Here is a 26,649-nt window from a genome sequence, read left to right as displayed (position 1 = left end):
ACTGCACAAATAACACACATCCTAATCCATCTTTACTCCCACATTTCCTATCTTCACCCACACAACCACTCTCATTCACCTGCTTCTTATCCATTGCACAATTTAGACCCTTAGAATATGCCTCACATGCTCCACCACCACCCCTAACCCATATTCCTTCCACCCTAAACAAACTCAAACAAAATAAACAACATGCCACTCTTCATAACTTCACATCCCCATGTCTGTTACATAACAAGGCTACTCTAGAAAAACAACACAACTCACCATCTCACTCTCGACTACCATCTCCACCACCAACACATGCAGACCCAACAAAATGCCTACTAAGCCTGCTGGATGAGGAACACAATATAGAAAACCAACACTATTGCAACCCTCATAAGTTCATACCAGCACTAATGACACACTTGCTACAGGTTCAAGATATACTGGTCATTCCTCTGCAAAACTGAGTCACATCACCCCCAAAACACAATCTCTGTATTGCCTACTAATAAATGCTTGATCGCTCTCTAAAAACAAGCACCACATCTACGACCTAATCACTGACACACAACCTGACTTACTCTTCCTAACAGAATCATGGCTTTGAGATGACAAGTCTCCAGTGTTGCATGAAGCCATTCCTCCGGGCAATTAAACTATCACACAAAATTGTATATTCAAAAGAGGAAGTGGACTAGCTTTTATATACAAGCAAACAATAATAACTCTCTGCAAAACCGGTGCCATTACCATACAAGGTTGTGAGGCCCTCTTCACCAGATGCAACTCTACACCAACTTCCTCCTGTAACTTCCTCCTCCTTTACAGAACACCACCTTGCAATGCAACATTCCCAGACACGATTCTAGGTATAGTTTCAAACCTTATAACACTATACTCCAACCTGTACATTCTTTGGGACTTAAACATTTGGTTTGACAAACCCAATATGCCACATCCAAAAACTATAATCGCTGATCTGGTCACACTGATCCTACATCAGATCGTACAAAATCCCACACACATCACTGGACACATCCTAGTTGTCATTTTTGCATACCCAGAACTAGTTACCTTTCAAAGGATTACTCCAGTCACATGGTCAGACCACCAGTTGGGAGCTTTTACACATAAACACTACAAATCACCACACCCAAGACCCCTTTACATGCATCCACCTATCGACCATGGAACAATCTCAGTTTTGAATATTTAGAAACACAACTAATGGCCAACACAGATCTAGACAGAATAAATTCCATTCAAAATATTTGAGTGGCTACAGGAAGCTTTTGATATCCTAAAACCACTAAGAACAACAAAACCGGACAAAAGAAAACACGCACCTTGGAGAAATATAGAACTAAAAAAGATAAAACAACAAATCAGAAAGCTGCAACGAACCTGGCACCAAAACAAACAGCAATCAAGACAAACTTCACCCATGCAAACCTAACAGAATATACAAATCAACAATCAAAGAAGCTATAAAAGGTACTATTCAGACAGAATGCAAATTGCTAAATTTGAAAATAAATAATTAAAAAAAATTCTCACCGAATTTTGTAAACCTAAATGCATGGAAGGAACTTATCCCATTACTCAAGAATTCACAGACAAACTGGCAAATGATTACAATACCAAATCAGACACATTGAACTTCTATTTAAAACTAAGGAAAACCACAAGCACCAACCTATTTCCAAATATCCCCTTCAACAGTAGACCAACCCAACCTCAGCATTCCTTCGAAAAAATATCACAAAGTGAATTTATGGATGTGGTCAAAGAAAGCAGGCCTTCCCTCTGCCCTTCTGACCCTTGTCCACCACACATTGTCAAGAACATTCTTTTATCTACCTCTGCTGCCACATCGGTCAGAAGAATCATCAATAATTCTTTAACTACAGGAATCTTTCCAGAGTAACTCAAAAAGGCTCACATACACCCATTATTAAAGAAACAAAACCTGGACCTGCATGAGCCCAACAACTACAGACCAATTACAATTGGACCTTTCCTGGGCAAATGGATAGAAAGAGCAGCATTCACCCAGATGTCACAAGTCATTGAAGATAACTCCATATTTTCAGACTACCATACTGGATTCCACCCAGGAAGAGGCACAGAATCTGCCCTCGTTACCACCTGGGATGACCTTAAAAACACAGTAGATCGCAATGGAGTTGCTGCACTACTTCTCTTGGACCTCTCAGCTGCCTTTGATACAGTCAACCATGACACCCTAATACAAACACTCTACGAAGCTGGCATAGAGGGAACTGCTCTCGACTGGATCACATCCGACCTTCAAAACAGAACAAATGTCATCAATACTCCACCTTTCTCATCCAAACTGTAATTCATAAAAGCAAGGCTCAATCATCTTAGCTATGCTTTTCAACATAAACATGAAGCCATTACCAGCAATGATTAATGAGTATCAGCTCATATGCTACAACTATGCAGCTGTCACACACATACTCCTTAAACTGGAATGCCACAAAGACATTGAAAACTCACAAATCTTTAGTTACTCAGAGCCATTGATCAGTGGATGGCTTGGAGCCATCTCAAACTGAATGCTTCCAAAATAGACATACTCACATTGGAAAAAGTATGACCCACTCTGCGCCTGGCCTGGCGATGTGGGACCACCTCCTAAAGTATCTAAAGAAGTAAGATACCCTGGAATTACAATGGACTCCAATTTGACAATGAATGCCCAAGTGGCAAATTATCAAGATCAAGCTTCATTACCAGGAAAAATATGCAACACATTTTCCCCTCACCTGGGATTTCCACACAAGGTCCCGGCTACTATCTTTCTTGTAGTGTCTCAACTAGATTACGCCAATGGCCTCTACAATGGATCATCTCTATCTACTATGAAAAGACTACAATGGATTCAGAACTCTGCTGCCAGGCTACTCCTACATGTAAAGCCACAAGCCCACATCTCCCCTGCCTTGAGGGCCCTACATTGGTTGCCAGAAAATCACCTTTAAGCAGCTTTGTATCACCCATAAAGCAATACATGGAACAGGACCGCTTTCATCAGTGTTGGAGGCGGCATGTTCTGGTTGGCTGAGACGAGGCCCTAGCCCGGAAGAACCTACCACTCCAGCCAGGGATGGATGATTACACTCTCTGTATAACCTGTGTATACCCTTGGGTAGCTTGGCACAGAGAAGTCAGGTTTATCACAGGGGCAATGTGTAAAGCAGTGGTACAGCACTACAACACAACAAATACACTGGGTGTCACAAAAGAGACTTCACACGAGGTGTATGTAAATAAAGTTTGTATTCAGCACAACATGAACATCATCAAAATCTGAGAATAAATCACATTTGGAAATATCACTAGCAGTACTAGGCCCAACTGTTTTGAAATTCCAAGCACCCTAATGCGGTGCACTGATATCCAGAAGGATAGTTGTCACTGCCCTTGCAGACTCCCCCTTGGGTCCAAACCTTCCTCAACCCTCCAACCTGTTCCTACTACACCGCCCCCTTACAAGCTGGAGATGATAGCACCCTTTCCCCGGATACTAGGTCACTCGCGGCTGCAAATACACTTATTCAGGATCCCGGGGCAAGCAAAGGGATAACGACTGATCAGGCAATAGTCGACAAATGGAGATCTGGCCATCACTTGGGGAGTTAATTCAGGGTTCACCACACCGTGCCTTTCCTGCGTAGGTCCTGGTCTGCCAAGCACGGGGAGGGTCACTTTGGGACACATGCTGTTCACATTGGCGCCCAGCCAGGTGCTCCAATATACAGATAGTTGCCAAATCTGCGCCTCTCTGGTAGAAGGCACAATGTCTGGGGCAAAATGACTTGAGGTGCCCTGGACAGTCCTAGTTGTACATTAAGAGTTACCAAATCTGCACTTCCCTGGGATGAGACACAATGTCTGGTGCACAATGACTTGTGTTGCACTGAACAATTCCGGACACACACACACGCAAGTTCAGTGGTGCCACACAGGGTAGAATGTGACACTGCTCCGGGTACAACCCCACCTCCGAGGATTGCAACCAGTGAATCGGACACCGCACACAATGAGATTGCAGTTAAGTGTCGCATGAGAGAAAAGCGGCACGCTCGACAAAGACGGGCCACACGGGGTCCCACAACTGGTGAATCCATTCACTACCAACCAGACGCTTACGATTGTCATGGCCCCACGATGAAGGGCCACACTCCTTAAATGTGAGTAGTACTTTGAAGGTACTGCACCAGGCAGATCCAGTCTCCAGGCACAATACTTAGTTCCATGCCCGCAGCACTTCTGCCAGATGATGTCCAGCAGATAATGTAGGCACTTAAGAGGGCACCTTTGTCCAGATGACGAGGTTAGAAGGTGTAGATCCCTTGCGGTAGGACTTTGGTGTCCCTGAGACCTCCACGAGAGATCAGGGGGCAAGCTAACAAGCCCTTGAAGAGCACACTTTGAGTGCCACACAGCAGCAACCAGTTTGTCCAGGCTAGCCATGATACAGGAAGGATGCGCAGTCCCTGCCCAGGGCAGTAATTACTCCTTGTGCACAACAGATTCTTCTGGCAGTGTACACTACAGTCCTGCAAGTGTATCTCTACTGTGCTGCAGAGGGTCACTACTAGTTATACTGTAGCTTGAATTTTAAGGTGGAGGAGGTTCAGAGGGCTCCCCTTTGCATCAGAGATGTGTCCCAAAAATGTCAGTGCTGTCTGCCATGGGGCTGTGGAATGCACACCTTAACCTTTAGTGGGGCCATGATCTGGTGTCAAGTGGCCAAGTGTCAGAACCTCTCCCTCCAATATATCCAACCAGGCCTTTAAATGGCAGAGGACTTCATTTCAGTTGTGTGCCCAAGTTTTATAGCTGTCGCTAGGGAATTCACAGATGTGCTCCTCCATCCCCCAGTGTGGACTTGAGTCTAATTAAAAGGTGCACAAAGCGTTTTAGGGCAGAGAAATTTCCACTTTCTAGGAGTGGCATTTCTCTATGATTATTGCCAAAACCACCGTTACCATGGAAAGGGCTTTGTCGGGACTAATCCAATGATAGTAAACAATATGAGGCTGCCCTGCTGCAATCCACTGCTGCAGCTAGGAGTGATTGTAACACTTCTTCAATGTTAACCTATTGGACGAGCATCTCTTCTATGCAGTGAAAACACACGTGGGTATTCTTCACGTTCTGGGCATACGTGCCATTGTACACTTGCAAGCCTGCATTGGCAGGCTGGACACGTGTTTAAAAGCACCAAAGGTGCACGTGCGCACACAGGCCTGCTAAGTCAGGCGAGGTACATGTTTAAAGCACCACAGGTGCTAGCGTGCACACTCAGGCCAGCTATGACAGACTGGATATATATTTAAGACCCCATAGGTGCTAGAGCGCAGTCCTGCTATGACAGAATACAGGTTTAAAGCACCTTTGGTGCTAATGCTCACACCCAGGTCTGTCATGACAGACTGGATACATATTCAAACATGCCATAGCTGCAAATGCGCACCCCAGGCCTGCCATGAAAGGCCCAGTACATGTTTGGCGTGCCAGTGGGCATGTGCACATACACTGGCCAGTGCCAGTTCCTGATATGAAGGAAGGTGTGCCCACTTCTACACTGTATTGACAGGGGGAAAGGGTCCAAGGCCCTAAGGCCACCAGATAGGGAATCAGCAAAAACCTATGGGAAGAGCTGACCCCCCTAAGAAGGGAGAACCCATGTGAGGATTCTTCCCTACCAGGCATGGGACACCCATGTGTAGCTGCCCAGCCTCCCGTCTACCACTTGCCCCACGCTCCAGTGCCAGCCCAAGCGCAACTGTGCCCTCCACAGGCCTGCATTGGCAGGCTTGCTGCATGCTTCACAGGCTATTCTAGTGGGTGGCACACTCAGTGCAACGTCGCACTAGTAGCCAGGGCTGTAAACGCCCCGGGTATGTGGTGTACCTTTTTTAAAGGGACCTCCAGGGTACATCACCTGAACCAATCACGTAAGCACCCCCTCCTAGCATGCATAGGCAGGGCATGTGCACTTTCTCACTGCAGTACAGTGGGAAAGTGCCCAGAATCCTAAGGCCACACAAAGAGAGTCCGCAAAAGACCAGGAGGGAAAAGCAAAGAAATTCAGGGAAAACTTCTTAGAAGAGCCATCTCCAACAATCAGGAGTAAAATCACCAAATACATTCAACAAAGGAACCTCTGCTCAAGATTAGCACCTCGCCTCAAAACCCCACCACGCAAGAAAAAGACAATATGTGGTGCATCGTTCTCTCTTCAAGTGGCCAAACTATGGAATTCTTTACCCCCAAATATAAGGTCCACAGATAACTAGCTTATCTTCATTAGACTACTCAAAAGTTGGCTCTTTCCTACATAACCACCATACTCAAATCCCAATGTATGTAAACATTTATAATTTGATTACTCGCCGAAAAGCGCTTCGACCACTCCGTCAGGAGTAGTAAGCGCTGTAGAAATAAAATTACAATTACAATATACTCGTATGATTCTTTTCAAGTTGTTCGTAGTTCGAGCCTGGTAAAACTTTACACTGCTCTAGGGCCACTCTGTGTTTTTAACTGGGTAGCGCTCTCTAGTGGCTTATTCTATTAACGCAAGGTTGTTCTAAAAAGTTTCACGTGAATTCACCGATGTGCTTATTTAAATTCATCTCTTCTCTGCTCCTACTACTGTAATGTGTGAGTTAACCAATACTGTAATTAAACTCACAGCCGTTCACTTATGGCCTAGTATCTCATATGTAGAATTCCACCAGTATTTGAAAGTACTTCGGATTGGGAAAGTTGCACGTAGCATTTTGCAATAAGTAACATGACCGCTTATTCTGACAGGCATTATATATTCTGTCCAAAATCTGCTTATTTCCTTAGTGACCTGCTTCCTATGTTTACTTTTTACGTTGTTTATTAAATATATATTTTATCAATAAGGTGTTTTTTCCTTTTAACCTCGTGGCAAAATTAAAATGTGCTGTCCCATAGGTGCCTGTTATTTAGTTATTTAGTTACACTAGGGTGGCCACCTTTTGCGAGAAAAATATCGGCCATCCGTTTAGATTTTGCTACGCTGGCAGGGCCAAGAGGTAGAAGATCAAAAACAAATTGTGTGCAATCCTCACAAATCTTTTGTAAAATTCGAATTATCCTTATAGTTGCTCTCCTTAGCATTTAGAAATGATTTGGATAGCTCACAAGTATTTCTAAGTGATTTCTTCATGTGTTCCCAGTTTCAGGTTTTGTGTCTCAGAAGAGAAAAGAATACCAGCTTCCACTGCTTTTCCTAATATTTTTACCAGTCTGGATCTAAAGATACAGGCCGGACTGGTAAAAAAAAAAACAACGAAAAACGGCAAGGTGCAGCCATAGTTATTCTATAATTTCCTTTTAGGTCTGGCGTTATCCCACACGTTTTGTTTTTAATTAAAGATATATTTTACCAACTTACATTGGCTTTAAGCAAGCCCTTTTCATCCATTGGTCTACTTTACTGTCATTATTATTTGCTTCTGCCCACCACAGCACGGAGCGCAGGGTGATTCCACTTCAGCCATTGGTTTATCTGACTGAGTGATGACGTTCTGCTCTTGCACAATGTACACATCCTTACAATAAGTAGTTCCCTTCAGTGTTTATGGTGTTATTTGAGCTTTTACAAGTAAACATATTGGCTTTTGGACAATGCTGTCCTGCCTTCATAAAAAAAACCACTAACAAAGATAATGAGCATTGGTAAAGCTAAAAGATGGGAGCCATCAATATACGTATTGTCTTCGCCTGCTCTTGTTTTATATGGCTCTCTACTGCCCAGGTTACTAGAATGTTTTTTTTCTATTTTTTTGGCCTTTTGCTGCTTTTTTTCCCCTTATACTGAATTCTAGTTTTGTCCTCACTTGCTGTGGCTGCACCCCCCCCCTGCACTTACCTTCTATGTAGAGTGTACTATTGTGGGAAGTCAAAAGACCACTATGTGCTGCAGTTTCATTCTACTTTTCAACTAAGAGCTCTCTTCTACCCAGCTATTAAAAGATATATTTAACAATAATGTAGACTACCTGTAGTAACTATTGTCAAGTCTCTAGTTTTTCAAAAACTGCATCCCTCACTGGGATTCAAAGTTTTGTCAGTCAAAGTAATGGGTCAAGGGGGCCCTGTGAGATTCGCAGAGATGGGCAGGGGGGGGGGATTGAAAGGAAGAAGCAGTAGATCTGCACCTGATAGTAAACATTGTGCGTGTGCCTCCATACCTCAGTTTAGCAGAGTAGATGTGCAGGACCTCCGCAGGTACACACTTCCATGACGTGTAGCGCAGAGTCACTGAGGAGGGCCTGGAGCCCAACATGTTACCAGGTACGAACAAGTTGCTTTCTTGCAGCTATAAATCCTCCAGCCACGAGGATTCAGCAGGTCACAGCAAACTCCCAGACTGCAGTACCAGCCTTCACATCCCGTGTCCCTCATATGGCTCTGCGACTAAGAAATCATCCTGTGAACAGACGAGAAGATGCTTCCCTTGTCTTGAAAAACATTGGTGCACCAAGCTCATGTAAATACTGTAAAAGGGAAGAAATTAAATACCCTACTTACCTTTCACTGTGGCTCTCACCCTAAATCAGCGGTTCCCAACCTTTTGACTCCTGAGGACCCCCACAGAATCATTACTGAAAGCCAGGGACCCCCAAGCTATTTGTAAGATTTAAATTTCAAACATTAAAACAGTAATTTTCAAAAAATACTCAAACACGGTCACACCAAATAAATACTCGAATTACTAAAGATGTACTTATTTTATGTTGAAAAATATACAAAAATCGAAAACTTTTACTGAGAAGGCTGCATCTCGGTGACTAACTTTTCAATGTTTAGTTCTATTCAGGAAAGCTGAATCCTCAGGTCAGATTCAACATTTCCCAAGTGATTTCTGTGTTTATTTTTTAGGTACATAAGATCTGAGAAAGCTTTTTCACATACATATGTGGTGGGGAAAGGAAGTAAAACCACAACGGCACCTCTTCCCTTCATAACCTCTCTGTCACAAGTAATTCATTTGTTTTATAGCACCTCTCATAGCAGTGTAGGATGTCGGAGCACTTTATAGGGGACCACAAGGTGTAGGATTCACATCATCCATACAGGAGGCATTTGCTAAGGGTGCTTGTTCTGGAGAAGCACAAACTCAGGATTCAGAGCATAACATGGTGGTTAGCGTTGACTTTAATGATAAGAATGCATTTCTACGCAGGCAAACCTTTTTTTAGCAGCATAAGGAAAATGAAAGACTGTGAAAAAAAACTACGTTTCTAATTTGAGCCATACAGTTTGCATGCAGCTCTTTAATGGGAGTTCATTGCTCACCTTGCTAGATTATGATTGTAATTTATGAACTGCACAATAACAAAATAATCTCTGTGACAAAAGCAGTAACACACTGTGCTATGCACATAAAATGATGTTCTTTGCATGATACACATTCTTTGTAGCAAGTATATTAACCATCTGCGCTACCTTAGATGAGTCAAAACTGCCATTAGACAAAATTCCGATCTCTCTCCAGCAGGTACATTAATCACCAGAGTTACCTTGAAGCTTTTATTTTTGTTCCAAAGCTGCTGAGTGTACAAGGAACTTTGCAGTGCTTTTAAAACTGCTGTACAAAGGAAGTAATAAATATAAAAACACGCATGTGTTTTTGTCAAAAGCCCCAGCTGGAGAAGTGCCTTCCTGGGAATCTGTCATGGACCCATGGGGGTTGCGGACCACAGATTAGGAACCTCTGCCCTAAATAATAGTAACCTGCTTATACCACAGGGTTCATGGATACAGAGCTACAGGTGAGTCATATGTTCCTTGATGCTGAAACACGGCCCAGAACCATGCATCCAAGGCATTCATGCAGAACAGGAAGTGAGATCCAATATAGGCCATACACTGGGACATGAAATGCCTTGCATCAGCATTACTCATGGAGAATGATGCTTATCTTGTGTCTTTAACAGGAGCTGCACGGACATCATCTGTTGTGTCCTGTTCATGGCCTTCATCGCCGGATATATTGTGGTGGGAATTGTGGGTAAGTTTTCTGCCTTTTCCCTTAGTGTGTGGGTCTAGAGCTTTACCTAGACCTTAGGAACCTTTTGAATTATCTAAAATTCAGAGTACCCTCTCATGCAGTCCCAGATGTCTATACACATCAACAGCCTGACAAACCTGGTATTCACATGTTTAAATTGTTTAAATTTTATTTACATAGCGCTTACTACCCTTCATGAGGCACCAAAGCGCTTCATGGTTCTTAGTATTCTACCTGGGAGCCCAAAGGTAGTGGTCAGTTTGTTAGTTATTGGAGTTAGTTTTACATGTTCATTCCATGCATTCAATCCAGTTTCTTTGTGGCACATTGTTGACATAGATGTGATCATTAGTGGTGGGTATGTGAGACACAATTGCTTGCTGGAATCATTAGCTATTGCTTTGGTTTGCAAAAATAGCTTTGAGGCATATAGGCCAGAGATTTAGAGAAGCTTGAATACAGAAGAAGCAGACATAAGGTAGAAGGAAGCAGAGATTCATAAAAAAAAATAAGGGCTTGAAGGTCAATTTTTCATGCAGGATTTTAAGGAATATAACAAGGTTGAGCTTTTTTGCGTGTAATGTGTGGATGTAAACCTATTTAAAGAAACAGCTTCAAATTCTGCTTCTAAGGAATATAGCTTACACAATCTTTCTAGAGGTGCTAAAGAGTTGACACAGATACCTCCCATAGTAAAAAAAAAAGAGGACGCACAGTGCTTGTTGAGACCCTCTACTTCAAGCAGAGCGACAAATAAGAGACACTTTATATACCCACTGCAACATAAATAATATGTAATACCGTAAAGTATTGTTACAATATATGCAAATCATGTGCACCATAAACTATATATAAGATATATATGTATGTATATATATATATATATATATATATATATTTATATATGTAAACATATAATTAAACTGTCCCAGGTCCAACTCGTGGCGCGCAAATTTTACGATTGCAAACGTGAGGAAAGGACCATTCCTCTACAATCTCCAAAACCAACAATTGTCAGACAATTGATTCGTTGCACTCCAGGAGAGTTTTATTGCTTATATCCAAAGAAGTATAAAAAGACACCACCAACGCGTTTCAACCTCTCGGTCTTGATCACAGTTTCAAAAGAACCTTCCCATGAGTCTCTATTTATAATGTATTTTCCTACCACCACCCAAGTGCATTCTGGGACACGCAGTCCCCTACATCTCACTAGTAACAGTCAAAACATAATAAATCCCAACAAAAACCTACTTATTATTATTCACCATTCAAATTATACTTAAATCATTAAATACAAGACTATAAAATTATATATACAGCGCCAAAGCGAACTAATACTAGGCATGTTACATATTCTGCATATATACAAATCCAGATAACACAAACGGGATATCTGTTTTCATGCCGAACATACATGAGGGATGGATTACATTTATATATTGTTAGGCAATATTTTACATTGTGATAGTGATGATAACCAGTTTCCCAGGACAATTGTTTGTATCTCTCAATCTGCTGTATCTATTTGGTATGGTACTAACAACCCATATTTTCATTATTTTTGCACATGTATCAGTCATCCTATGGGGCATATTTATACTCCGTTTGCGCCAAATTTGCGTCGTTTTTTTCGACGCAAATTCGGCGCAAAACTAACGCCATATTTATACTTTGCCGTTAGACGCGTCTAGCGCCAAACTATGAGTAAAGAGCGTCATTTTTTTGCGTGAACGCCTTCCTTGCGTTAATGAGATGCAAGGTAGGCGTTCCCATCCAAAAAAATGACTGCGCCGCAAATGCGTCGTATTTATACTCCCGGGCAAAAATCACGCCCGGGAGTGGGCGGGCCAAAAAACCCTGCATTTGCGCCTCTTTTTAACGCCTGGGTCAGGGCAGGCGTTAAGGGACCTGTGGGCTCAAAATGAGCCCACAGCTGCCCTCCCATGCCCCCAGGGACCCCCCCTGCCACCCTTGCCCACCCCAGGAGGACACCCAAGGATGGAGGGACCCACCCCAGGGACATTCAGGTAAGTCCAGGTAAGTATATTTTTTATTTTTTTTATATATTTTTTTTGGCATTTTTTTGGCATTTTTTGATTTGTGCCCCCCTACATGCCTCAATGCCCAATGACCATGCCCTGGGGACATAAGTCCCCTGGGCATGGCCATTGGGCAAGGGGGCATGACTCCTGTCTTTACTAAGACAGGAGTCATGTAAATGGCGTCTGGGCGTCGTTAAAAATGGCGCAAATCGCGTGGAGGCGATTTTTAGCGTCAACCTGACTTGCACCATTTTTAAGACGCCCTAACGCCATTTTTCCCTACGCCGGCGCTGCCTGGTGTACGTGTTTTTTTTCCACGCACACCAGGCAGCGCCGGTCTGCTTGCGCCGGCTAACGCCATTCAATAAATACGGCGCCCGCATGGCGCTTCAGAATGGCGTTAGCCGTCGCAAAAATTTTTGACGCTAAACTGCGTTAGCGCAGTTTAGCGTCAAAAAGTATAAATACGGGCCTATATGTTTTTTTCTCTAGGGACTTATATATGCATGGTGCTAATCCTGATTCATGTGGATACAGGCAATCTCTGTACCTTTAACCCCTTCTCTCCAGAGAATAAAGCTGGTGTCGGTTACATCACAAGCATTGGGGACCTATTGGCCTTGGATACTACCACTTCATGCGATGGCCTCTGATTACACTAATACCTTTTGTGACCATAGGCCATACCCCAATATATGCCCTCACAGATGATAATGGAGTTCTTCGTTGCCATTGAGTCCCCTCGGAGTCTTTGTTTTAAGTTGTATTATCAGTCTAGACCCCAAACGTCTCAGCCTAAGCTCACGATTCCCTCCTCTTTCATTATGTTCAATAGTCACAATCCCAAAAAAACTCATATTTGTCCAGGTTTTCCCTTCATGTGTAGACAAATGTTTGGCCAGAGCATAGTTTGTGTCTTTGTGTTGCACAGCTCTGATATGTTCGAGTATACGTTTTTTTAAAGGACAGTTGCAAATTACGCTTAAGTTGGACGGGTAAAACAGAAGGCTCCTCAATTTTTCTCCAACATACTCATATGGTGCAAGCGATTCCTCATATTCCGTCAACTTTTTGTCCCACATAAATAAAAATAATTGCTCATCTAGTAGGATGTTCCTTGGGACAGGTTAAAAGGAGGTACTCTAGTTTTCATATCTCTTGAATAATGGGCCCTTCAGGTTGCCCCTGCCATAGGTATTGAGGATGCATAAAATTTCATTATGGTTCCTTCATTTGGAATTCTCTTTATAAAAACCCATCCTGTGCAGTCATCCTGGTCACACTCATTGAGAATATTCTAAGAGTCTCTTTAACTTCTTCCTTTGCAATTCTTCTTAAAAATGCATCCTGCACAGTCAGCCCGCAGTCTGATAATGAGTGAATCCTATTGTACCTTTTTCTAGTGACCACATGCCATGATGGTCCAATCGTCACTCTGCCCTTTCTTCCGAGGACTCTGTTGAATGATGAACCTTGTTTGAAAGATGATCTCTGGTATGTGTTGTAAGAACCATTTCTAACCTGGGCCTTGTGCTTGTTTGTTCCCGCAGCTTGGGTCTATGGAGATCCACGCCAGGTCATCTATCCCCGAAATTCCACCGGAATGTACTGTGGGGTAGGAGAAAACGCGTAAGTAGTCTTGGCAGTAATTGGTTTGAATCTCTTTTCATGTCCTTCAAACCGACTCACCAGCCTTCTATTTAAAAAAAAAAATCACAATATATATGAATATACATACAGAAATGGGCTTTCTGTGACCCCGCTTTGTTCCATACTCTGGTAAAGTGTGCCAGGAACCTTGTGTCCTAAAGACTGAGCAGCACAATTGTTCCAAGTTATAATGTGGTTTCTGTCCCTAAACCAACACATTCATCCTTCTGTGCAATAATACTGCAATCATACTGATGGCTAGTTCCTCTGAAGTGTAAAAGGGCATTGGGGAAGGAATGAATGCCAACGTCTATGAATCCTAGATAATGGCACTTCTAATTGTTAGGCCATGCCTAGAGCATGTCTTCAAGATGCAAGTAAAGTTGCTGGTCATGAGGGCATCCCTTGATTCACCTTGACTGTGAGTGGGATTCAGCACAAATCACTGTTACAGCATCTAATCAGAGAGATCTCTCAGTAGTAGTTGATGGATAGTGAACCTAGGATTATTTATATCCTCTAACAATTGCTTCTAGAACCAAGAGTCAGCAAACACCAAACTCTAGGGTTCAGACTTGTGTGTTATCTGGCCTCATGGAAGGAGCCTGTCTGTGTTCTCGTGGTCTGCTTGTGAGTGATTGCTCAGGGATGAGGGGTGCTCTCTTAGTTTGAGGTGGGATTATACACTTGGACGATGAGTGTGATATCTCTGCCCTCTCGGTCCCCATCATCTCTTGAGTAAGTGTCTGGAGAGATGTTTTTCATGCTCTTTTACCATGGTTGGTCATCACTCCCAGTTTTCTCATGGTCTCTGTCTTACATTAGTGCTTGTGTAGTATGGAGGGGCTATCACCAGACTGTTTTGGTCCTGATGAGTGGATAGGTTGGTCTTTGTTTTCCATACTTGAGTGGATAAGCTGGAAGGGCGCTCTTTGTGATCTTTTGAATTTCTAGCTGAAGGGGTGTCCACATAGTTATCATGATTGGTTGGTCAGAGGGTGCTGTTTTCACTCTATGTTGATTTCTTCAGTAAGTAAGTGTTTAGGTTGGCATTCACTGTGGTTTATGGTCACTATGAGTGAATGGCTGGTTGAGGGAGAGGGGTGCAGCCTCAGCTATGTCTTGGCTAGCTGGCCAAAGGGGCCCCATCTTCTCTCTTTTTTTGAGTCTTGTATGGTTTCACTTCATTTGTTAATTTCTTTTCAATACAGGGACAAGCCCTTTGTGCTGTACTATGACCTTCTAAAGTGTGTTCTGGGAACTAACATCATGGCCGCCGCTATGAATGGGATGCAGTGTCCAACCACGCAGGTAGGCAGCGGACTGTGCCCTAGGGCTCCTCTTTTGTATTTTCTCGTATTCAGCGCTGCATATGATGGGACCATCCAAGCACCCACGGGAGCCTCATATCCCACTCACACCTCTTTTCTTTTTGGGTCTTTTCAAGTCTGTGTTCCCTTAAAGAACTTCTTCTTAACCTTTTGACTTCTGAGGATCCCCACTTAATGATGATTGGAATCTGGGTCCCTCATTAAATCATTCTTGAAATCGAGGGCCCCCAACTGAGTCATTATTGGAAGGGGGGACCACAGCTAAACATTTATGATTGATTTCTGATTTGAGGATTTGAATTGCAAAACAATACACAAAAAGACAAAAACAAGCATTCCTCAAAAAAAAAATACACAGATTATATCCTATTTTATTTAGTTCACATGCAAATATCTTTTTTTTTTTCAATATTAATGGAAAGGTCAGAACTTTTCTAAATTCAATTCATACTAGATTTTGTTTGATGCATTTGCACTGTTCCCACAAATCAATCTGAGGATGCCAACTTAATTTTTAGCCTCCAATTTCAAATTCCTTCACATTTACAGAATGTTTTAAAATTCTAAATTTTATAAATTGTTGCTTCACTTATATACTCTTTATTAATCTGTTAATATTATTTAATTATCTAAGCAGTTTGTTCGTGGACCCTCAGACAACAGGTTAAGAACCAATGACTTAGACCACAGCAGCAGCCACTCACAGTGCTCCTACAGTCCTGTTTTGGCCTTAACAGCACACTACAGCACTTAGAACTCAAGATGCAGAAATGTTTCCTTTCATGGAATATAACATGTCTCGGTAGCAAGACAGGGACCAAATAAGGAATTAATTTAATAGAATAGAAAGAGTCAATGGATTATTCAAATTAACACCACAAAACTGGGCCTCAATCAAGATGAAGAATTGTTCACCTGCCTTCTAGAATGTTTATCTCAGGCTTCAGTACCCAGAACATCTGACACTTGGATATGTAAATTTTGGACAGACTCATGGATGCCAGGCGTGCTGCAGGGTCTAGATCTAACTGTTGTGTTCAACGTGCTTCTGTTTTATTTACAACTCATGATCTTGTTGCCCCGACATCTGGATAGTTCTAAACATGACAAATTCCTGACTTTAGTTCGTCTATTTTAGATTCCACATCATAAACAGCCCTATATTTATGGGATGATCTCAGGATGCTAACAGCCACTTATACATTTCACTATTGCTGGTGGTCCGCATAGATTCACCATCACACCTATACTCTGACGTGCCAGCATTTATACCTTTTGATTCCTCCATGTATCTCTTGGCCCAGTACTGGTCTGTTTTCCTTTAAATCCCTAGGAGGTCTGTATTCCTTGTGCTCATTACATGTTTGTGGGTACCACACAGGCCTGTGTTTCTATGTTCTTCTAATGGGTCTGTGTGCTCTGGATTCCTCACAGAGCTGTTTACTTTCAGCATGTCACTAGTCTTTAGTTATTTGGGTCAGTCACAGGTCTGTGTTCTAATGGGCGCATCCTAGGTCTGTCTTTCTCTGAGCCCTCCACCAGTATTTCACATCCTTGGACCCCCTTTTTGTCTGTATTCCTTGGTTCCCTCACATGACTGTGCATCATGGGTCTCATACAGGCTTGTTTGTATTCTGCACCTCTCCAGTCTCCAGTTCGTTCCTCGTTGGTCTGTTTATCTTCACCACCTCACAAGTCTTTGTTTTCATAAGGTGACATTGCCTGAGGCACCGCGCTAGGTTGGTGCGGCTTTTGACTCCTGTCTTTCTCTCTTGCAGGTCTGTGTGAAGACGTGCCCCACAACATTCACCTGGGCTCTGGATTTGGACTCCAAGCCTCCGAGGGACATATTTAATCAACAGTTTTGCCTGCCTAGTTTTAACCTCCAAAACACTTCTCTGGTAAGAGCAATGAAACAGCATCAACTTCACTAATCTTAGTGCCACTCCCAGCATGGGAAGTGATTTTCCATTGGTTGTACTCTGTCATTGCTGCACGTTTTTGCGACATTTGCTGAGCTTCACCATTGGCTGCACGGTGCTCCATTGTGGTTGTATGGTAATCTCTCGCTCCCTGCAAGTTCCATTGGTAAGGAGAAAATTGTGTATAATGTTACCAGATATGGGTCTTGGATTTGAGGCAGTGACTCCAGGATGGCTGTCAAAAAGGATGCTCTGTAACGGGGCATCAGATCTATTGAAAATCTACCCAGTACCAAACCATCCAACCTGGAAAAGCACAGTGACCATACAATCAAGTGAGGTGGCAGTGTACCTGCCATTCTGGTAAACAGATGATGCGATGATATTGATCCAGGTCTGCAAGCTTGTCCAGAGGCAGAGGATTGACGCCTGACCAGAATGGAGATGTGGTGTCCCTGCCCATGACGTGGTCCAGGGATGCCATCCTGATATGGTCACCGAGCCATTGGAGACCCAGGTGAGTGGTCTGGGGTTGACATCCTGATATGGTCATTGAGCCACTGGAGACCCAGGTGAGTGAATCCTCTTGTGAGGTCTGATATGAACCAATGAACTGTGTCTAGGAGACAGTGAACTGCTCCCCGAGCTCATACTTGGCTCTGATGTACCTCACTGCCTGACTTGTGGAGGCAGTGTGAGCACAATTTACCTGCCACCTCCCTTCGCTTCCTGTGAGCTCTGCGCTCTTACTGTGTGATTTAGGGAGGTGGCCCAGACACAACAGGGTTATATGTGCACTCTGCTCCTAAGTGCCTAACCGTGTGTTGATTTCACAACCGTCCATTTTTGCACTCTCACTTTTGGGATACTTCATATTGAGTGCACATAGCTTTGTTGCTCATCAGATGATGACTTAAGACCATGAAGACTGCTGTGAATGGTGCACAGCAGTCTGCCAACCTGTGTGGTGTTGGTGCAAGGCTCACAGGGAGCCACTCCATCTCTAAAGCCCCCAGTTTTCTCTCCATCTTACTGGGAGTGGCCACCATTTTTACCCACCTTTCAGATGAAACAAGCTAAGCCCCTGAAGGCAGAAAATAAGGCCCACTAATCCCTCCTCTGGTCATAGAAATAGAAGCAGGATAGTCACCATACTTGGGGTAACCTTGGAAGAAGGACCTACACAATAGTAGCAGCAGCCATCTAGGTACAGTTTTGTGAATGGGAACAGAAGAAGAGCTTCACCCACGAGAGTAGCTGAGACTATCTATCTCAAGATAATCTCATTTAATCAACATTGAATCTAATTAGAAAACTTAACAAGGACCATCATCAGAATACTTGCAAACCTGAGGCCCCTAGTACCTAGTCTGCCCTCCCTAAAGGAAAGGCTCTTATCTTCTAATTTGGAGATGCCTTAGACCGTCTTATCCAAACCGGGGACAAACTAATTTAAGATCTCATATACCACTATTCTTTGTAAATATGTTTTAAAAAACTTCAAACACAAACAAGATCTTAAGAGAATTCCAGAAAACCCTATTCACCTCAATACTGACCTACTTTTCATCCACAACACCGACCATGGGTTAGTACCCTTCCGAAGGACGCGCATATCTCCATGATCTCTGCTACGGTCTAAAGCATAAGGTCTCAACAACACCTCAGTTTCATGGTCTCCCCTCCGTTTCCAATGTTAACAATATAAAAATCATGTTTCAATCTAATGATGCTTCTCTGGCCTTGTCAGATCAATTCTTTCCATATCCTTCAATCCCATTTTCTTCTTCCTCTACTGTGCTTTTTTTGCTAATCTCCCTAACACTAATTATATCCTCAACAGCCCTCCACATCCTCAGTTGTCACCCCGAATGATCCCAAGCCTGAAGCTTTTCCCACCTGCCAAACCAATGTTAACAATCCCCCCTCCTCCTCTTCACCATCTACCCCTCAATCCATGCACTCCTTTGCCCCACTACCATTGGCTAGCATCCTCGGTTGTCACTCTAAACATTGCCCATCCTGATTGTTTGTCAACTTACCAAACCAGTGTTACCACTAAACCCTCTTTCTCCTCAACATCTACCCTAAAATCCTTGTATGCCTTCGCCCCACTTCAGCTGATCCATCATCCATGCGCTCCTTCAGTATGACAAACTAGCCTGTTGTAGATGACTCTTTTCACATATATTGCAAACTCATTTCATTCTCCCACCTCAATGTTCTCCCTGCTATTCTCCTTTTCCACCTCCACCAATAACCCCTGCCCATCATGCTCTGTTCAGCCATTTTGTCACAGCCTCTGCGTCCTCTAACCCCCTTTCACCATTTTACCTTCATTTACTTATATCGTAAACACCGCCATTACTTACTTTTTAACAAAATTTACCTATGAATTCTAGTAATTACCTACTTTGTTTCTCGAACCCCAAGCCATCTTCTGTAACACTGATCGCTATTCCTGATTCGTTGATGATGATCTTTGCAAACTTATGAATAGCTATGAAAACTCAAACACTGCTCCAGGCAATTTCACAAACAAACTCAGGGCAACTTTCTCATCCCCTCCATCTTGAACCAGAGCGGTACCCATTCATTTAGTTTCCTTGTTGGATGAAGAAGGAACATTGAATCTCATTTAAGCGCCTATTGAACGCTCAGTCCATCCTGTATCCAAGTCTACTCACTCTTCGCTGCTGCATGACTGCTGTTCGACAGTTAAACACAGTGTGGAGATTTCATACACTATTTGAGCTCTAACCTTGAAAGCCTTATTTTGACAGATACTTGGTGCAATGATTCCTTAAACAATATTCTGTACCTCCCTAACCCTCCACGTTACTCCATTCTCTGATGCGACTTCAAAAATTGAAATGAAGGAGAAGCAGTTATCCATAAGAACAAATGAGCTTTAAATCCATTGCTCCCAATGTCTTTCACTTGAGCTTTTGTCTAAGAATAAATGTCAATTATTCCCTTGCAAAAACAGCACATTTGTTGAAGAACGTGTGCTGAAGAATGTATCTAATAACCTCCATCTCTAATAGCCCCTGTCATCATTGGTTATTTTAATCTGCATTAAGCTATGCAACGTTTTCTCTTCTTATCTTAATGATGGTGAACTCTTCCCAAACTGCTATAAACCTGTGCTCTCCCAAGGATGTTTTTTGGATCTAATCACCTTTGGGAATACACTTCTGACAGCTGGTGACCCCAACCTAATTACCTGGTCTGACCACCTTTCAATTCTTTTCATGTTGATCTTTATCCACCATAAAATAAAATTTCAGGTCAATCAAATAAAGAGAAGGCATGGTTTTGTGACACCAAGAACACTGACATTACCGTGCTGGCCAACAAAGCTCACCAGAACCATCCCACCAAGACGTCATTGTCACAACAGATGAATACAATAAGTATATGGAGGTATTGATTAACAAATTTTGTCCATTAAAGAGCAATATGAAAAGACCAAAATATTCTCTCCCCCGTATTCTCAAAAGATCTTTATGAGAAATAAAAATGCCTAGGAAAGTTTGAGACAGTCCCCTTCTCCGTCAATCTGCAAGACTGAGAGCTGTCAGAAGAGACTATAAACCTTACATCTTCATAGCTACATCCTCATACAACAAATAACTCCTGGGCGCTTCCAAGAATCAACCAAAAGTCCTATTCATAGGGTTAAACAGTCAAAGAGCCAAACATCCAATCCTGCAACCAAAGTACCCCAATCCCAATATGAAGACTTTGTAAATTTCTTTGCTGCAAAAGTAAGATCCATTGATCTATTTACCATCCTCCAAGTTACAATAACGCAGTCTTCGAGGAAGTGCCACCAAGCACCACAATCAAGATTAAACCTTCTAACCACCTCTCTGAGTCAATACCTGATGCAATACCTGGTTTCATTAGCAATGCAAAGAACTTACCAAACATGTATTACCTCACTGGAACAACTTGGTGAATTCTTCACTTAAACAAGAGTTTTCTGCAACAGTTTAAAAAAATCAGCCAAGTCTCTCCTCTCTTAAACAAAACCCTCAGTTGATCCCAATGATCTGAATAACGCCTATCCTGTCTCTACCCTTGACTTCTTAAGGAAGGTCATAGAAAGCTGTATAGCCTTACAATTGTGTCTCTACATTCAAACAAAAAACCTTCTGAAGACCCTCCAATCAGGATTCAAACAGGGCCATAGCACAAGGAGTTCCCTGCTGCAGACCATTGATGACTCACTTCACATCCTCAACTTTGGCACCTCCTCCCTACTTGTACCTCTTGATAATTTGGCTACCTTTGATACAGTCACCCTTGACTCTTTGATTAACATTTGGAAAGAACAGATGGGCATTGGGGGGAGTCCTTATCTGTTTCGCCTCCAAGCTGTCAAACTGTTTCAGAGCTCTTTCTACAGCAACGCCAGCCTACCCAAATGGGTTCATCAGGGATGAAGCTTATCCCCAGCTTTGTTCAACCTGTAACATGAACCACTCGGATTGATGTTCAGTAATTATCAGGTTCTTTATCATTAGTGTGTAGATGATACCTAGATCTACTTCAAGATTTCTTCCTCAAACAACACCCTTCGACTCATCAAAACCTTGGCTAGCCACCATCTTATTGTTAACCCATCTAAAATAGAATAATTCTAAACTCGCCTCACAGAGTTTGCAGGAGTCTCTGATTGTCCAATTATGACGATGCTATCGAAGTAGACTATGACCTTCCAGCTACTCATCGTATGAATTGCTAGAAGGTGAATGGTTCTTAGAAGAGTCACTAGGGGCATCCTCTTAATCTTGTAGAAGCCCAGCGGATAGCTGGGCACTCTTTTGTTGGTCAGCTTTGGTCAACTTTGGATGGATGTGCATCCGAACATGATAGTGGGAAGATTCTGCATCTGCACGAAAGACTTTAGTTCTTGGATGGGGTCCAGCTGGCTCAAAATGAATTGATTTTTCAGTGTGTGTATTTGTATGTTTTCACAAAGAGAACATGCAACCAGCATATAAGAAGGTGAACAGATATTTGTGTTAGGAACACAGTACTGCTGGACAATCTCCTAAGTGCTCCATATTTCCATTTATTTGCTAGGTGCTCCATATTTCCATTTATTATATAGCAAGTGTCAGGTGTTCCATTTCATCTTATTCTGTATTAAAATGTGGAGAAAGCACATTGAGTGGGACTAAGGTTTTTGATAAGTGACTGCAAAGAAAAACTACTAAGATGTAGGTGGGGCTACAAACCATGAAAAAACGCTTGGTAGGCTTGGAAAGTCCATTAGCTATGGCGTGGACCTGCCCATGCAGTAACTAGATTGGTATGCTTGTTTGGTTACATAGTTAATTGATGGTGTTTCTGTATTGCTGACACAAGCATCGATCGCTACAGTACCCACCATGATGCTTCATTGAAGAGGACGTAGTTGTGTGAGTGAAATGGGCGTGAGCACACAATTATTGCTTTTAAGATAATTTGAAAGAGCAACTCACCTGAAGAAGGCCTGTGGCCGAAACATTGTAGTTTAGCCCAGTGGGAGATCCTGTTGCTCCAGAGAAATATGCAAATGTATGTTTGACTATAACCTTTTTGTATGGAGTACAGAAAATAAGAGGTAAAGGAATGTTTTGGAGACTCTAAATATTGGAAACTTTTGTGTTCTAATATCCATATTGGAATTTAGCAGTACTGCAGAAAATGAGTTACAGTAAAGAAAAAGTGAAATATTGACACATCAGGAATAAACTAAGAAGTGGTCAATGCGTATGTCATATAACGTAATACAGGAACAGAGTCTCCTCATGTTTGCACATTTGATTCTTTGAATTGCAAAATGTATTTTAAAATCGACATTTGAAGTCTGTCTCTTTTTCATTTTTTTGTACAGACAGTTTCTCAAGTCCTCAGCAGAGAAATGTGCCCTCGTTTTACCGTGCCGTCCTCTCCACGTAAGTGTGCATTACACCTCTGAAGCCCTGGCTTTCGACCAATACACCCTGTTTAGACAATACTAATATTGTTAAAATAATAGATAATGCTGGTTTGCAAACATAAAGCAAGTTGCCCATATGGGATGGATGAGAATCGAGCACTCCGATAGACCAAGGTGATCCTGATTACTTATTGGCTGGTCACAGATCATGCAACCATGTCTAACTCTTTGATACTGGAAACGCCAAAGCATAAGATGGTCAAGTAGATTTTAAGCAATGCTTGAGTGAATTTGCTCCAGCTTTGGGAGATGCTGTGCAAAGTTTCTTTGGTTAGAAAGAGATTGAATAGTAAATCTGTTTCTATAACTTTTTGTTTTGTATTAGGAATGCACAGCAAGCATTTTGAAATTTGATTCAGAAACACAACATTTGTGATCTTACTTATATATAGATATAATAATAATAGATACATTGGGCATGATTCACAAACCACTTGCACTCCTAAATCAGATTAATGAGCACAAATATCAGTATTTGTGGTTGCTATGTATTTACAAAAGGTGACAAAAACCTCTGCAAATCCATTTACTCCTGTATAATTGTCGCCCTGACTACTTATAACTACACAGTATTTTGCACAGAAAGTGTGGGAAATCAAGGCATGGTTGCTTTGAACATTTCCGAACACCTATAAAAGTGTGCATTGGTGCATATTCACTAACATCTATGACCCTTTCTCACCCTGGAAATGGTTGAATATTTACTCTTGCAAAGAACTGAAGTAAGCCTACTTCTACGGTGGGGTAAAAACAGAACAACCCTAAACTTAGCAGAATTTAAAGGGAAGGTGTTTCTCTAGTGAGAAAATGTTTACTGCTGCTAGGGAAAAAACATAAATACATAAACAAATTAACAACATAGCTTCCTTTTCACAAGGCTTAATAGTAGCCTAAGTCCCCGGGTACAACTCCACATTGGGGAAATACTAACTCCTAAAAATATCCCATAACTGTGCCAGTAGTATTTCTGGAAACCTGAAGCCTGTGCCAGTTTCTAGGAGAATCACTGCCAATGTTTGTAAATTCCAAAAAGTAGTAAATCTTCATCTGTCTTTAGGAGTCCTTGTGTGGGTGCAGATCTCCTACCTTTTAAGTGAATTTGGTCCTCTCTGCTTAGGGCATTCAGAATTCAGATTGACATCAGTGTGATCATAATTTATTGGAGGGCATCAGGTTCCTCATGATCAGCTCTGCTACGTCATCATTTTGTCCTGAGGTCTTTGAATGTATAGAGGGCAGCTTAGGAAAGATGAGAGTGTTAACAATCACTTTCAGGATGAGGTTGACCTAGCCCATTAAAGGTTTTTTGGGGTGAGGAATTCTGTGGGTGCCAGGGTGGGGAGGTCTTTCTGGAGAGTTTTCATATACAAGTCCTTGGATGAATGGTACTGTTGTTTGGTGGATTTGGTTGACATAGATGGGTGGTTGGTAAGTTGGGGGGTTAATGTTGATCAAAATAGCAATGTGAGTGACCATTATTGAAGGGTGAGGAATTTATTGGGATTAATGGTAGAGGGTTTTAGATAGCATATGTGTAAAAGGTCTTGTGGCTAACCAAGAGGCCTCCACCAATCACATGTGCATGTCTGCACACCTGTATGTGTGTCTGTGTGTTTTGGCAATGAGTTTAATTGGAGATATGTCCACACTTCAGCTAGCTTAACCTCAACTTACCCCCTCGCCCCAATTTACCTTCACTGTATGTTTTACATCAACCTTTAAACATATCATCTGCTGAACTCTCCTTTTTAAAATCTATCACTGTCAGAAAATGGTCTGCTGCGCACTTCTTAAAATTTTCAATTTTTAGGGATTGCTTTACTGCACAACTGTTCGATGCCTCATATGAAGAACACAATAAGGAGCTTTTAAAAGTACTTCTGAGAGAGGGGTTGGACTTGACCTACATGATGATTTCCTTGAGGACATATTTTATTGGGCCAAAATTCTGTGTTTCCACTGAAATAGAAGTTTGACTCTTGCATTGTGGTGAAGCTTATGCTTAGTACATTAGGCTTAAGTTGGTTATAGTGACAAGCCAGTGATCAAGGCTATACCCTGATCTGTCTACAACTGAAAGTCACAACAAAGGTAATAGGCATAAAAAGCATATGTTGAAGTCAAGCAGTATTTCAGGGTGGCATTACTATGAAATTGTTTTAAAGCCTGTAGGCTGGCATTTTGTTACATGCAATTTCACTGTTCACAGTAGTAGACGCAAATTTTAGTGTTTATTACACCTTCGGACAGTTCCTGGGATAGTATATTTGCCCTGTGATGGTGGCTTCCCTAGAGGGCTTCCGCCGATGGGATCTTATCGGGATCTCCACACTTGGGGACGTGATGAATGGGACTGTTCTAAAGTCCTTTTAAATTCTACAACTGAAATACCAACTCCTTTGCAGTCAGTTCCATAGGTATCCTGCTCTCAACCCCCTGACCCAATTTATAGCAGCTCTAGAGGCCCTATCTACATTTAATCCATTAGAGGATAAACTGTTAATAGAAGACTTGGGAGACCATAAAGTTGAACGGACATACCAAGCACTTACATCCAATCAACCCGATGAGTGGGAGACAGATGTGGGGACCCTAAAAAAACGAGGACTGGACAGAGGCACTGGGAGTGCCATGTGGTGCGGCAATAGCAGCCCGTCTATGGCTTATTCAGCTCAAATATCTGACATAATATACTTCACGTGGCAAAGACTCTGATGCACGGCCTTGGTGGCCTCTCGGACTTGGCTTGGATGTGGTACAGAGAAGGGCACATTCATACACATGGTGTGGAGCTGACTGGCCCTGCAGTGTTACTGGTGTAGGGTGAAGGCTTGTCTGGGTGAGGCACTCACCTGGTCAAACCCAATGGATCCAAAACTCCACTCTGCTACATCTCACCAATGACTTAGGTGGTAATACACATCGCTTATTCCTCTTATACCTGGTTCTCACCTTGCCAAAACGAGACATAGCACTGGAGTAGAAAGCTAGAAAGAGTGGCATGGGCCATGGCATGGGGATGGAGGTGGCTGCATTTTGAGTAAGAGGTTGCCCTCAGAAACACTACAAGATATGGCAGGTGTGGGCATATTACCGTGGTATTGTTCCAGAACCTGTACGGCCAATGCATTCCTTTACGTGCTGAATGTTATGGAAGTGAATATGGGATGTTGAGTAATAGATGTAGCTCTAAGTACTTCTTGAATAATAAATGCTGGGTTAGGGGGCAGGGGGAATCATGTTTGCAGACAGTTTTGACTTTCTTTGTATTTTCCCTACATTGTTAATTGTATGATCAGCTGTACAGACTGTGGGGGTCATTATGGCTTCGGCGGATGGACAACCCCGTTCGCTGAATTCCCGACAGGCTGGTTGCCGCCTTTCCGAGGGCCCCATTAAGAGTTTCCTGCTGGGTCAGTGGGTGGCAACGCTGGCCCAGCAGGAAACGGCCTACAACATTGTCTCTGGCTCATAATCGAGCTGGCGGCAATGCCAATTAGGACCACCAGCACCGCCAGACCCATGAAAACTCGTAATCTGGCTGTGCTGGCGGTCCCACCGTGGCGCTACTGCCATGGTCATAATGTAGCGGTTATAATGACCGCCTGTGTCTTTTATTCAACCGCAA

General features: G+C 42.5%; 1 protein-coding gene across 2 annotated transcripts in view; it reads left to right on the top strand.

The window, feature by feature from the left end:
• Positions 1-26,649, top strand: part of SLC44A4 (solute carrier family 44 member 4) — a 316,116-nt gene that overhangs the window by 208,829 nt on the left and 80,638 nt on the right. For both annotated transcript variants that reach the window (XM_069237189.1, XM_069237190.1), the window contains exons 3-7: positions 10,005-10,078; positions 13,674-13,752; positions 14,985-15,084; positions 16,883-17,005; positions 22,917-22,977. In XM_069237189.1, coding sequence (XP_069093290.1) covers positions 10,005-10,078; positions 13,674-13,752; positions 14,985-15,084; positions 16,883-17,005; positions 22,917-22,977 — 437 coding nt within the window. The remainder of the gene's footprint in view (positions 1-10,004; positions 10,079-13,673; positions 13,753-14,984; positions 15,085-16,882; positions 17,006-22,916; positions 22,978-26,649) is intronic.

The sequence above is a fragment of the Pleurodeles waltl genome, chromosome 6 (assembly GCF_031143425.1).
Source record: "Pleurodeles waltl isolate 20211129_DDA chromosome 6, aPleWal1.hap1.20221129, whole genome shotgun sequence".
Lineage (NCBI taxonomy): Eukaryota > Metazoa > Chordata > Amphibia > Caudata > Salamandridae > Pleurodeles > Pleurodeles waltl.
This window is presented reverse-complemented; position numbering and strand designations above follow the sequence as displayed.